Here is a 15,709-nt window from a genome sequence, read left to right on the forward strand (position 1 = left end):
CTAATGTGGGATAGGGCCTCAGAATCTTGTTCCTCCCACATTCTGTGTGTGTATGTGTATGTATGTATATGCATGTGTGCATATATATAGTAATTGCGTTCCATTCTCTTTCTTAAGTGACTCTAAAATCCTATGATCTTATCGTCCTTTATTCCCAAACAGTTCCATTTTTTTTGCATCAAGAAAATGTATTACATGTAGTAGTATACCTGGCAAAGTCAAGTCCGTCATAGAAGAGACAAAAAAGGGTTTGACCCTATCTGGATAATTCCTTTGTCATTTACAAAGGCGATCCTACACTCTCCCTGCTCTCTACCATTTCATCTAAGATAGAAATGATTTGATATGCTTATATATCCCATTTCTCTCTTCGCTTTCTATTCTAGAGATAACTATAATTTTGTGGGATTTTTTTTATGAAGAGAGGGCTCTAGAAATGTACATTGTTTATTCATTTTATTAGCCACTCCTGCTAGATGGAATGAACTCATTGTATGTCTTGTACCACTTTATGTTGAGATTTGTGGTCATGGAGCTAGAAAATCTTTAGGGAAAATAGCATTATGTAATCATTACTTGTATTCCAAGAAGTGGGGTTCACTTTTCGCTAAAGATCAGATTTTAGGAGGAAAAGTATAGACCAATCAAAACTGAGAATAGGGCCATGAACTAGAAATCAAGAATTGTGAAATGCTTAACCTATAGTCTCAGAATTTCCCAGCCTAGTAAGCCTCAGTAAGAGGCAATGTATTTAATTCCAGTTTCTTGAAATGTACTTGGCCAGTTATCATGACTAGCTTTACAGTTTGCTAGTTTTACATATTAGTAGTTTTACAGGGTAAGTCATATATATGCTGCCAAAAAGGCAAAATAGGTTTACCCTTTTATGCATAAAACTTGATTTTCTATATTAAATTGCTATTTCCTTATTGGGTTATCTATCTAATGTATATTTTCATTCATGCCTGGGAAATTAACTTTGTAATTTGCCTTTATCAAACTTTCTAAATAAAGGATCTCTATCTTAATTTGAATTCAGTATAGATTGGGTGTTTTCTCTGATTTTTTTCCCAACAGGTACACGCACTTACAACAGCTTCTATGTTTTCTGCAAAGGAGACTGTCAAGATGTTCAGCCAGGAAAACTCAGGGTACGGTGCAGCACCTGTAAACAGGCAACACTGACCTTGGACCAGGTAAGGAAAGGCAGTGTCCAAAAGGATACTGTCTGGAGAAGAACAATGTATTTTCCCACAGTTTCTTTTGTTTGTTTGTTTGTTTTACCACTTTATCATGGATCACTGACAGCCAATGTCTCTTTATTATATTTATCTCTCTCTAAAGTATTACATAAAACAGACAGTTTTGCCTTTTGGAAGTAACTCTCTCATTTAAAACCATAAGAAATACAATTAGATACCTCTTTTTCATTCTACTAAACACAATGGTATCAAATACACATGTAAGTGTGGTTTTTCCTACTTAAATGTTTGTGAGTAATGAATTAGACATCTGAGCACATAGTTACAGAAGAATATATTTCTTTCCAGAAAAAAGGTAGCCTATTTGGAAAACCTAGTTAACATCCGGAGTGTGATAACATGGGAGACTGAATGAGGAAGATTGGTTGACCCAACCTGGCTGGACTAGGAGCAGGGCAGTGAAGGTCTACAGACAGTCATTTTAGTAGAACAATAAAGAAGATTACAATGATTATTACTATCATAATTATAGCTAGCATTTATATAGCACTTGAAGGAATGGAAAGCACTTTACTAGTATTATCTAATTTCATCCTAACAACAACTATTATTATCCCCATTTTATAGTTGAGGAAGCAAACAGAAGTTAAGTGAATTGCCCGTGATCACACAGCTAGTAAGTGTTTGAGGCAGAATTTGAACTCAAGTCTTTCTGACTGCAGGCCCAATGTTCTTTTCACTGTACTGCATAGTTACTAAAGGCTCTATGAATTTCAGTGGCTTTTGGTGATAGATTTTCTTTACTTGTGGGTTTTTTTCCCTGTATTTAAAAGATCATTTTAAAATACTCTAATGGGCTAAAAGGGAATAAATCATGCTTATGCAACAGTTAACTCCGACAAAGAAATTTATGTTGAATATCATTGGTACATTAAAAATGGCAAAGTGTCAGTTTAATATTATTATTTGATAATATGTATGTATATACATATATGTATATATACTTATGGATATATACATGCATGTATATGTGGGGAGAGAGAAAGAGTCACTATCCTATGTTCTTTTTGGATTATGGTTTCCAGAAGATTGTGTATACTCTTCACTGAACTGTACAGACTCTGCCCTGAGCTAGCATATAGTCTGGTTTAAGTTTAGGTCATGGTTGCCATTTTTTCATGACTCTGTGCTTTTTTATTACCTGTCTGCCAAACCTAGAATGCTCTTCATCTTAATCTCTGCCCTCTCGGGGGGCCTAGGTCCAGAGCGCCCCTAACATCCTGGCTTGCCTGAATTTCTTCAAGACTCAACTCAAATTCACTTTCTAAAAAGTTTTTTTTCCTGGTCTCATTAACAATCATGCCTTACTTCTGATATTACCACCAATTTCCCTGCATGTATCTTGAATGTACATAATCGTCTACATGTTGTCTCCCATATTGTATCTCTAGAGTTTAGCACAAAGCCCGATGCATAGTAGAGTCTTAATAAATGTTTATTGACTTGATGACATACCCATGTTTTTCAAGCTATCCTCTCTCCACTCCACATCTCACTAGTAGATGGAGCAATATTTTAACCTGTCCCTCATACAGGTGAAGCTAGTTCTCCTTAAAAGATAGTGAGATATTTCTCAAGACTTAGTTGGCTCAGAGGAATATAATCAACCTGTCAACATCATCCCCATCACTTGTGTACAATGCAGCCATAAGGGACTCAAGTTGCTAGAGGTGCTCTCACAAGTTTGGCTGGTATAGAAAGATGGTTGACACAGGTGAGGTAGCTTTGTTTAACTGAATCAATTTGAGGTATCTATCCTCAAGCCCTATCCTTGTTGAATGTCATTCTCCTGCTATGACTAAATAAATCTTTTTTTTTTAAATCATTGAATGACTCATGAGTCACCTTATTCCACAATTGAACCAAAACTACCGACAGACTTATGTAACTCAGGCCTAATCGAGAGCTGTCTTCTCTTTGTAATTCAGCCTTCTGGAAGTGTCCCTTTCTGACCAAAATCTGTGCTAGGTAATACAAGGTGGTAAATAGCAAAGTTCACACACAGACTTCTAAGAAATGTAATCCAAAAAGGACATCTCCCCCTCCTCTCTAACAGATAGTAATAACAATAACACATTTATTATAAAACATTATTATGAGACATAATAATATCGTACGTATATTTATATTATATAAAACTATTATATTATTTATAGATGCTGCATTATGGATATCATGAGAATGAATACATTTAAAATTGCAGTGAATAGTTTTAGTGTTTTTGTAAAAGGGAATTTTGACCTTTGTATTGCTGGAAAAGCAAACAAACAAATAAACCACTATACCTTCTTTCATGGTGACCTTAAACATTATAGCATTGTACAATATTTTCTTCATATGTGAAAGTAGGCATCGTAGCATTGTGGAAAAAGGACTATTTTTGTACCAGAGTTCAAATCTTGTCTCTTTTATTTATTATTAATATTACCTTGGGCAAACCATTTTTGTTTTCAATGCTCTTAATCTCCTTATCTGTAAAATAAGGAGCTGTAGTAGAAATTTTCTGAGGTTCCTTCTAGCTATAAATTCTATAATTATAATAGGGCATCAGAACTCTCAGAATGTGTGAATATTGCTTTCTTCATTTTGACTCATTTTGTTTTGCATTATTCAGCTATTAGGAGGGGGAGTGAAATAGCAATGTTTGGTTGGGGCAGTATTGTTCACTTTTAGAAATTTCTATAATGGTTTTCCCCCTCACTACAATCTTTCAACAAAAGACGGAATAGATATGTATTTTTGGAAAAACGGTAGTATCCCCTAAGTTAAGTCAACAAGAAAGATTTACATAAATCATGCAAACATTATGAAACATAAATCCTCTGTTTCCCTGTTTCTTGTTTGACTGTAAGAGAATTACAACCAACTTATTTCTACTGTCATTCATCTTGAAGTAAGAAGAAAGTGTGGTGTTGGGAACGTGAGATGCATTTACTTGATTCAGGAAATGTCATAAGTAAGGAAAATTTTAGAGGAGTGATTAGATAGGACCCTTAGTCCAAAATTTCTAAAACTTCCCTCATGGTTGATTTATCTTTGGCTTACTGCTGTATGTGGTTGGTTGAAGTATTTCACATGTTCATTTAGGCAGCTTAGCTTTGTTAGAGCATGATGCTAATTGAGGTGAAGGTGGGGATTTCAGTTTCTTTGTAAGCAGAACATAGCTCTGTTTTTGTTAACAGCCATAGGCTGTCCTCATGCTATAAACAGTCTGTCTTCCATTCATTATTCATCCATTCAGCCGACAAATATTCAGTGTCTATTCTGTGTAAAGCATTGTGGTAGGTACTGTTTAATTAAGACATAGTTCCTACCTTCAGGGAGCTTATTTATGACAAAAATAATTCAAGGTAGGATATGAAAGTTTAATGAGCTACTATACCAATACAGGGCTGGAAAGAGAGCCTTGGTAAGGGAGGAATGTTGACTCAGTGGAGCTGAACAATTTGGAAAACCAAAATAGTAACATGTGGCTTCGGAAGAGTGGCAAAAATTATCTTCTTTATGCATAAATGACAGTAGTTTCTTTTAGGGTTGGGCTTTCCAAATCTGTTCGTTGTTAATCACTTTCCACTATTCCAAGAAATAATGTCCCAAGGGCACGTCATATGTCTGCACTGGGGGGCCTCCATATCGTTTGCTTCCCTTAGGAAATGTACATCCAACAATTCACTGACGGTTTGGGCTGCTTCTCTACTAGCTGCTCTACTGAAGCCACTCATACATTTTGTTCCATGGCTACCAAACAGTTCTAGGAATTGAGTTTTCTCCCTGTTGTCTTGCAGTTCCTCAAGCTGTTCATATGCAAATCAGATGCTGGGAAACTACACTTGGATTTATTTATCCTGAATAAAGTCCCTTTTCTTTGAGGGACTGCTTTTTTACCACTCTCTCACAAGTGTCCTTGTTTCTACCTCTTTCTATCATCAAAATTTTCCATATCCTCTTACATACACATTATCTCATTTGATCCACCTGGCAACTTCATGAAATAAATATTATTTATTTCCATACTTCAGTGGATTTGTGGCCTCACTAATGCAGGTGCTCCCTTGACCAATGAAATTTTTAACTCATCTTTTCTTTCTTTTCTGCACAGTGTTAGCCATATCCTTTTATAAATCCTCTGTACAAGATTTAGCGTATCTTTATATATCGGGGAACTTTTCTCTAGCCCTTTTAACATTCTCTCATTACCAATGCACCACAAAATTCTTTAGAGATAGTATTCTCTGTTTTACAGCCATATAACATCACTGAGAGAATACTCTTATTAAAAAGATGGGTTTTTATGCTTGGGAGCAGCTTGGAATCCTTTGGGAAACTATTAAATCCAGCTTGCTGTCTTCTTCCTCTTTAATTCCATGTTCAGCTCACTGCCCATCTCTGCTGCTTATTCAAAATAGATGGACTGACATACTAACTCATACAATTGTTCATTCAACTACATGTCATTCACCATCTAGAGGAAAGCACTTTTCGATTCATATGTTTTTTTTCCTTCCCCAATTATGTGCCTAATCTCTTATGTGTTCATGGGTCTCACGGAAGAGGACCCATTATATTTTAACACAGTTAACACAATGTCATCCACAAGCTTGATTAACTGGAAACCTCCACCATCCATTTATGGATACTGGACCTCTTCCTGTAGCAGGGGTGGTCATGGTGTCCAGCACCTTTTGTGTACACATATCTCTTTTATGCCTTGTTCTATATTGCTAATAAGAACCTTATTAGGTGGCTAATATGGTAGGTGATATAGTGGCATAGAGCCCTAGGTCTAGAATCAGGAAGAACTGAGTTCCACAATGGCCTTAGCGATATGACCCCAGACAAGTCATTTAACCTTTAGAGCTGCCTCTATTTCCTGAGATGTGGATAATAACAGCACCTACCTCTAAGGCTTGTTGTAAGGATCGAATGGGATACTTGTAAAATACTTAGCACAGCATCTGACACATATCAGGTGTTCAATAAATGCTTGTTCCCTTCTCCTCATACGCAGTTATTACTGTGATCACATCTATCAAAGATTCTTGTATAATCATAATATATATGCATATGTGTGTGTGTTTGTGTCTGTGACAGAACCCCCTTTTTTCACGTTTTACAAATATGGAAACTGAGGCTCTCAGTTGCCTTCCACAGAAGTAGGACTGACTGGAACCTAAGCTTTCTAGCTGGTACTCTTTGCTTTATACCACTGTGCCAAATTAGTTCATCTCACAACCTTTTTTTTTTATAGTACATGAGATTTCATATGAAAAGCGGAGCCCATTTTTTCCACAAAGGGGCCAATCCCAAGGTGCTGTCTCTTCTAAACCAAGACTGTTCCTATTCAACATCTTTTTGCCTTTACTTAGATTGTTAGACTTCAGTAGAAGCAGAAATGAGAGAATTATTGCCTCCCAGAAGTTTGGCTGATTTTTGCTCACAATCACTCTAATTACTTTATCTCAAAAAGAACTTTATCTTTGCCACTCTAATGAGATACTGTGCCAGGGAATAATATTAAAGCTAAAAGGTTTCTGATGAGAAATGAGGCAATAAATAGAAAAAGATGTAAAGTGCCTAGCATGATGGATTTTATTTGAAATGGGCTTATAGATTGGGAACAATTTATGTGGTGAACTATGGTAAGAAATATAGCTTAAATATATAATCATTCCCAAAACTTAATATTTGTTGCAGATTAATTGTTGGTCAGGAGAGTCAGCTTAATTCTTTTAATAACAAAACTTACTCTCACATCTGTGTAATAAAATTTTGTCTTTTAAAAACCTGGACAATTACTTGCTTAAGTGTTACTAAACTTACCATTCTGCTTTAATATAATAATTTATATTTCCTAAATTTATGTATTTTTCTGCCTTATGTAGTAGGTTTAGTAATTACAACTTCTAATTTGCCAGTAATATTTTACCATTTGGCAGCTCTTCCTACTTCTGAATTGGGGAATTATATGAATACATTAAATAAACTAATAGAAGATTGTGGAGTCACAGTTGATACACACACATCCACACACATCAGTGTCAAACAGGGAGGCAGATTGTTGCTTCAGATGCTTATGCCACCCTTCTTCAGGTGCACCTTTCTTCAGCCCCTGGCTGTGCTCCAAGGGAACAAATACACTCCTTGGTTTTTGAATTGATTTGGCTAATCCCCTTGAGAGAGAGAGATAATCTCACACAAGGTTAGAGGAACTCTGGACTCCCAGGGCATATGGCCACATCTATATTTCAAATGAGAAACTATTCCATATTTTTCTTATGTTCTTTTGGGTAATAAGAATCCTAGGTACTCCAGGAAGAAGCACCCTCATGCCCGATAGTGAGAAAGTCTACATTCTCCAGTCCCTCTCTTTAGTCTTCCCCTTTCCTGTCTCCTTTTTCTTCTAGTATTTCCTTTTCCCTTTTTCCTCTCTATTCCCTTACATATCCCCCTTTTCCTATTCAAATCAATTTTGTCACCAGCAGCTCTTTGTTGGAGAGTCCCCACCATTTACTCTAAAGATCTGGTTTCCAAGGGTATACCTGATAATCCCTAGAGTTGTCAGCATCTGTCCTCAGGATACTTCCTCCTAAGCTCTGCCAACCTCTTTCTTTATGTTCCCTTCTTCAAGGACATTGACACTAGCTCTCTTGTCCTTCACAAGTTTCTGTGACTTAGCCTGTCCACAAAATCATTTTTACTCAAATGAAATATTAAAAACCTAGATAGAGTACCCACATTCATTCTCAAAAAGTATATTAGTGAAAATTAAAGCCAGATCTTTTAAAACAGATTAATATGCCTTGTCTCCCAGCTACCACTTTTGTACTGCTGCTGCTGCTGCTTCTGTAGTTGCTAGTTAGAAAGCTAGCTTTCATTTCTGTAGCATTTTAAGGTCTACAAAGTAGTTTCCAAATACTCTCCATTTTAATCCTCTTAACACACTGAGCGGTAAGTGCTATTATTATCTGCATTCTACCTAATTATCTCTACTCCATTCCATCTACCTACTTACCTCTTACACTGCTTTTTCACACAAAAGAGCTCAGTGATAGATGAGCTCTAAGCTTCTGTAAGAATGGTGGCTGGGACACGAGCTGTCCATAGTTTTGAATCTTCTGAAACCTCAGAACTGCTATTCTAAGACTTAAGTACTCCTTTCATTCATTCACTTCATTCATTCATTCATTCCACCTGCACTCAGTGCAAGCATAGAGCCAATAAAAAAAATCCCAAAGTTGTGATTGTGGCTACATCAATGATATTTTAGCCCCACTCTGCACCAGCATTTCCAGAATGGTAATCAGCAGAATGCCTAAGGTAAAATTCATTGTTTGAGAAAAAAAATGATATAGAAGATTAGGTCTGGTTTCTCAGAGAGCATCTACTTTCTGATCAACAATACCAGTGGCAGGAAGTGGTAGTGAAACTACCTGTATTCTTGAACGTCTGGGGATTTGATGTTAATTTTGCTAGCCTGTCAATTAAACCTTCTGCATACCTCCTGAAGGCATAAGATAGGAACTGCAATTAAAATGATTTGTTATTGTCTTCATTCACCTGGGAGCTGCCTTGTACTAAAGTGATCACTGCAATAATCACCAGTGCTTCCTGTCTTGATAGTATGTTTGTGCATTTCAACATTATTTTTTAAAATTCTGAGTTCTGAATTCTCTTCATCCAGCAAGCACCTCCCACACCCATTGAGAAGGTAAGAAATTTGATATTTGTTATACACATGAAATCATGCAAAACATTTCTATATTGACCAGATTGAAAAAAAAACACAAGAAAAATTAAGAAAATGAAAAAGTGTGCTTTGATCTTCACTCAGTTCATCATTTCTCTCTCTGGAGGTGGATAGCATTTTTTTTTATCATGGGTCCCTTGGAATACAATAGCCAATTTTTAATCTTGGCTTAGGAATTTCCTTCACAACAATGACTCAAAAGTTGGGTATGTGAGCACCTGAGGAACCTGTATGTTGGAAGCCCAAGTGCCTTAAGGCATCTCACAATTATTTCTCTTTTAATTAGTATGAACATGTTCATTCTTTTACTGGCTGGTGTGTTACTGACCAGTTCCAGGGAATTGCTTTTTGTCACAAAATCATAGAATCTCAGAACTGCAAGGGTCTTGAAGTCCATCTAGTCCAATTCATACTTATACTTGCATCCCCTCTACATATTCACCAACAAGTGGTCATCACATTTTTGAAAACCTTCAGGGAGAAAGAATATACAACTTCCTTATGAAACTCATTTTACTTTTTGGAAAGCTTTAAGCTGAAATGTCTCTCCACAATTTTGGTCCAGTGTTCTTTGTTCTGCCCTCAGGAGCCAGGCAGGAGTCTAAACTCTTTTCCAAACAATAGCTTTTCAAATACTTAACATCAGCTATTTCTTTAAATCTTCTCAAGTCTAAACATATCCAGTTCCTTTTCACTGGTCTCTTATGGCTTGCTCTCTGTGCATTCCATCCTGTCAGAGTTCTCCCTGAAATGTATTTCTTACTTTAAGCACTAGTATTTCAACTGTAATCTGACTATAACAGAGTACAACAGGATTTTCAGCTTTCCAAGTTGGGGCATGATGCAATGTAGAATGATATGTCCCTGGTATTAAATGAAGAGCAGTCATTGTTTACAGTATCTCACTGGTTTTGGAATACTTCTTTATGGTTAGAGGAACTTAGAAGCCAGACCTGAAATGATTAAGACATGCCAGGGGTCAGAGGCTGATTATGAGAATGAGCTTTAGTTCCGTCTTCATGTTTGTAGGCTCTTGAGGTGCTACTTGTATTTAATATTGGGAAGAGTCAAGGAGAAATAGGCAACAAAACTAAATTGAATGGGGAGAGATGCCAACAAAAACCAATGTGGCCAAAGCTTGTGGTTATAACTGTTTTCTAGAATGATTTAAACTTTGTGTTCTAGTTAGATTATTGTGGGGTACAGTCTACACTCTGGTGGAACTGGTAGAGTCAATTCAAGAGTACTACATTTGGATTTAGGAGAGACCTGCTTTCATTTGCACTTATCATGTTTTATAGCTGTGTGACCCCAGGCAAGAAATATGTAAGTTTCTTTGTGAATGAGCATATGTCATTTCACAATTAAGAACTTTTATTTTCTTATATTCAAAGGTTTAATATTGGAATCCATTGTTAGGGGATATATGCTACCATATTGCTTCTCCCACTGGATCTGTTTTAGATATTAAATCAACAATGAATGAATGAAACAATACTTGCTATAAAATATCAGTGTCGTGTGTCTAGTTATTCCTACATGTCACTCCCAAGCAATGAGACACTATGTGAATGTAACTGATATGTATATCTATTTGACCTTGTAGAAGACTTATTAAGGTCTTATTTGGATTAAGAATTAGTTTGGTGCAATAGGTTAATTCAGTTTTTCTTTGCATGTAAAGTAAAGGCTTCAACAATCTAATTGGGGACAAATGAAAATGAATTTAATAGTCTTATCCTATTCCATAGCAGACACTTTATCTTTAAAAAATGAATACATTAGCTAGGATGCCTTTGCTTTAAGGGAAAAAAAAGGACTGGATTAGGAAAGTGGATGTCGATTTGGACCTAGATGTGTTTTCAGAGTTACAGGAAGGAGCTATTTTACAAAAAGTATTTGTACTTATGCATGCATGGTGTCTTCCATCTGGGAATATCAAACTACTTTGAAAAATGCATCATTAAGCCGGATGGGAAATGGAGAGGTTAATTGACTTTACTCAGGTCACACAGTGAGACAGGAGCCAAACTGAGAATTAAGTCTAGGAATCTTGATTTTACTTCTTATTGCAACTGCTCAGTGATACCCTGCCTACACAAACTGGACCACAGTGATTTTCCTACAGGAGCTGAGAGAGGAAATAGAACCTCTACTGGGGTCTTTCTCTGAAAAAAAAATCTCCATTTCCCAAATTGGTATATGAAAAAACAAAACAAAAAACCAACCACATCCAACCACCATGCATGTTTATGGGCTCTTTCTCTCTTTCTCTTTTTCTCTTTCTCTCTTTCTCTGTCTCTCTCTCTCTGTCTCTCTCTCTTTCTCACACACACACACACACACACACACACACATGCGTGCACACAAACACACCATTTTAATATTACAAAGCATTTTCCTCACAATTAATCTGTGAGATGGTTACTGTAAATAGTATTTTTTTCATTTTTATGGATGAGCAAAATGGGGCTCTTAGAGATTAAATGACATACCTAAAGTCACACATTAAGTGTCTTTGGCATGATTCTAATCCAGACCTCTAAATTCTACTGTTATATTGTGTCCAGTATTCCAGGCTATCTGAAAGTAAGGGAAAAGGGAAGAGTATCTGGGTGTATATAGCTCTGTCCTAATGAAAGGAAGGTGATAAAAATGAAAAGGGCTGGTTTTGACAGGAAAACTACAGGCAGAGTTCACAGTAGAAGCCTATTTTGGTGGCTTTATAAAAAAATGTGTGTGTGTGTGTGTGTGTGTGTGTGTGTGTGTGTGTGTGTGTGTAGAGACAGAGAGAGAGAGAGAGAGAGAGAGAGAGAGAGAGAGAGAATATAAGCTTATTCAAAGATACTGCTAATGAGAACAAGGTTAAGGTTTTGACCCTAAACAGGTCAGTTATCTCCTCTCTTCCGCAGCTCTATCTCTAGCCCCAGTTGTTAAATGTTTCAAATTTAGAGTCCAGCAAAAGGCTATCAGACAGTTTTTGAGGAGTACATTTTTTTCTTGAATGTCATAATGCCCTTGATATTTTTTTTAGGTCTCCTCAGCCTTCATTTGAACATAGGGGGATTTGATATTAATTTAGCTAGCCTACCTAATAAAGCATCTGCTCACCTTCTGTGTTTGAAGGCATAAGAAATGAGCTACAATTAAAATGATCAGATCTGGCCTTCATTTGAAACCAGTATCATCACCATATAAACACACAAGGTTAATTTTGTTCATGTTTTGGACAGGATATGGAACAAATGAAGGTCAGCAAGTCATATCTGGGTGATATTTGGTGAATGGGAAATTCTCACTGAATGTTTATTTAGATGCTGGGCATATGCTTATGAACAGTAACTTCATATTTTTAAAAATAAGTTTCTACTAATATATTTTGTTTTGTTATATCACCATAATTTCATATAACATCCCTCCTTAACTCCTCTAGAGAGGCAGCCCATGTGACAAATACTATTTTTAAGGCAAAAAGAAAAGAAAAAGAAGGGGAAAAAGCATAACTGATAAATATATTGAAAAAGTTTGAAAATGTACAGTACTTGTGAACCTACCTCTTCAAAGGTATGGAGTGGGGCTATCTTCTCATATCTCTTCTTTTGAACCATGCTTGTTTTTCATAATTGTGCAAAATTCACTTTTTATTTTTTTCACAGCTCTTTCCATTTGTATTGTTGTAGTCATTTTGTATATTGTTTTCTTGACTCTAGTTACTTGACTCTATATCAGTTCATATATATCATCAGTTCCCATTTAGTGATTTCAAAGGATTCACAAAGATGGTTCAGGGTGTTTGCTTGAAACATTCTTTAATGATGCCTTAATCAGTAAGTAATTTCCCAACTATATTACAAGTACATTTTTCCTCTAAGTACAGCATATTATTGCAGTTTCTCAATCTATTATCAAATTGTTTCCAAATTGCAAAGGTTCAACATTTGAGTGCAAACTGATTTCCCAAATGATGGTCATACTCATGGATACACACCATCAAATAGTGGTGCATACCCCCATTTGCATCTTGCAAATTGCACCACAGTTACTCCCTCATTCTCCTCTATTGCTCTTCAAGTGTATTTCATTAGCTATATAAGCATGTGATCAAGATGTTACAAACATTATTGTTCTTGTATTGTAAATGTCAAACTGTGTGAAAACCATGGTCTCTAAGTATGCATTATCTTGAAACCATCACAGATCATCATAAATATTCTGCAGAAACAAATTTTTCATTACTCCTCATTGCAGTATCAAAGCTGTTTTAGATTTGGACTTACCTGCTTATGTCACTATTCTTCTATCTTGTGGATTTTCAAATGAACTACTGGTTGACAGCACTGGTTAGTTGTTCAGAATAATGAGAATGTGAAGCTGGTGTGCCAAGGGCAGAAGAGAAGAAAATCATATATGAGGGTTTTGTCTTGCAAAAATTAGTTATACATAAATATTTTTTACATAAAGCAACATATATAAATGAATTTTAAGTACATTTATCATTTAATACAGCTCCTGTCTGAGCTAGCAGAAAAATAAATATTTAATATTACAAATAGCTACTCCTTTTATTGATTGTTCAGGTTGCTAAAAATAAAAAAAAAGTAATTTCCGTTTTCAACAAGAAAAGTAGTAAAATTCTGCCACTTTCTACCACATATTTGTTTGAGAATATATTTCACTTTATTCCCTTTTTGAATAAAAATATAGAATTAAACTTGCTATGGAAACAAATTTAAAATTATCTAGTATTGATCCAAATATTGTAAACCTTAGTTTGAATAAAAGAGTTCAACATTGAAATTAAGTTTGTAGATGATTATTATAGTATGTTAAATTCTTCTAAGTTGTACTCTTTCATTAAAATGGTATTTAAAGTCAACAAAACTTGTAAAATAATGACATTTAATATTAAGTTTTACAGATAATACTGAATCACATGAAGTCTTTCTGGATTACTCTTAATTCTTACAGAATGCCTTTGTAATTATTTTATAAGTAGAGTTTTTATCATTTTATAGAGTTTTCATAATTATAGGTGGCATACTATTTTATAATTATATAATATACATTTTAATCCTGAGTTTTTAGGGCAAAAATTATCTTTGGAGTTATTATAAACATTTAATGAACAAATCTAAAAGAATATTCTGTATAGTATATTAAGTTACCCAAAGGGTTCCCAGTATATATTGTTGTTTTTGTTGTTGAAAGGAGTTTGTAGAACAAAAAAATGTTGGCAACCACTGACTAATATAGATAATTTACCTTATGGTGGACTATGGACATATTGAGAGCAGAGTGTCTTTTTTGTCTTTCTTTGAATCCCCAGAATTTATCGGTACCTGACGGATAGTAGATGCTTAATGAATGTTTGTTTATTGACTAGTTATTAATGTGGCTTAAAATTTCTTTAGGCCTTATGAAGTTGATAGGTATCTGAGTGTGTATTCACTAGCCCATTGTGACTCCTGCTGGCTCTAGATACACGAGCTTTATATTGCATCCAGCCAAACATTCAGAATTTTTCACTGTCTGCCTTCCATTAGTAACTTGTTTCTCCCCTGAACCAGCGCCCTCTGCCTTATACCTAAAATCTGTAATTTAGCACTCAGTCTTTCAGAGGCCAGGCCTCCTGTCAAGGGCTTTATTGATAAATGTTTAACAACAGTGTCTCTGGGGGTTGGGGATTGGGGGTGGGAATGTACATGCTACTGGTCCTAGTGCCCCCTTATTTTTGTCTCTGGAGAAATTAATCCACTATGTTTGGCAGCCTTCCCACACTAGGGCCCAATTCTATGTTGGTTAACTGTCAGTCTGCCAATTATCGTAGTTAATCCACTATATCTAGTACTGGCCCTAGACATTAGATGATGCTTCAGTATCATATCACATTCAGACATCCATCCACCCTTGCTGTCTCACCATCTGTCAGAGCTGACCTCTTTACCTTTCCCTCAAGTCCTGGGACTGATTTCTACCTAATGATAACAACATTCCTTTTGCTTGTAATCCCTCCCCTATTTGTGTTGTCTTTACCAATTAAAAGTCAAGTTTCTTGAGTACTGGGACTGTTTTTTTAAAAAAAATGTTATCTTTATCTCTAGGTTTAGCACAGCATAGTGCCTGATACTTAGTGAATATTTGATACATGCTTTTTCAAAATAAAAAAATTCGTACTGCCACCACTCCAGTACAGGCCTTTATCAGGCCTAGATTTTTTCAGTAACCTCCTAGTGGGTCTGCCTGCCTTAAGTCTCTCCCCATTTCAATCCATTCTCCATTTAGCCGCTAAAGTGAATTTCCTTAAACACAAGTCTGATCATATCACTCCCTACTCAATAAACTCCTGTGGCTTCTTATTGCCTTCAGGAGTAAATATAAAACACTTTTTTTTTTGGCATTCAAAGTCCTTCATAACCTAGCCCTCTCCTTTCCAGTCTTCTTACACTTTACTCCTCAATACATACTCTTTGATTCAGTGACATTCTTTGCCTGGCTGTTTCACAAACAAGACCCTAAGTGTTTCTTAGCTGCTGGCATTTTCTCTAGCTGTCTCCCATTCCTGGAATGTGCTTCTTCCTCTGCTCTGGTTAAGTGATCTCTTTGGCTTCCTTTAAGTACTAACTAAAATCCCACCTTCTATAGGAAGCCTTCCTTTGTCCCTCTTAATTCCAGTACTCTCCCTCTCCCTCCCACCTCCCTT

General features: G+C 35.9%; 1 protein-coding gene across 1 annotated transcript in view; it reads left to right on the forward strand.

Moving 5' to 3' along the window:
• The window catches only part of PRKN (parkin RBR E3 ubiquitin protein ligase), a 1,915,523-nt gene that overhangs the window by 709,676 nt on the left and 1,190,138 nt on the right, over positions 1-15,709 (forward strand). Inside the window, exon 4 of the mRNA XM_036765946.1 lies at positions 1,078-1,196. Coding sequence (XP_036621841.1) covers positions 1,078-1,196 — 119 coding nt within the window. The remainder of the gene's footprint in view (positions 1-1,077; positions 1,197-15,709) is intronic.

Source organism: Trichosurus vulpecula, chromosome 7, assembly GCF_011100635.1.
Source record: "Trichosurus vulpecula isolate mTriVul1 chromosome 7, mTriVul1.pri, whole genome shotgun sequence".
In the NCBI taxonomy this organism is placed as follows: Eukaryota; Metazoa; Chordata; class Mammalia; order Diprotodontia; family Phalangeridae; genus Trichosurus; species Trichosurus vulpecula.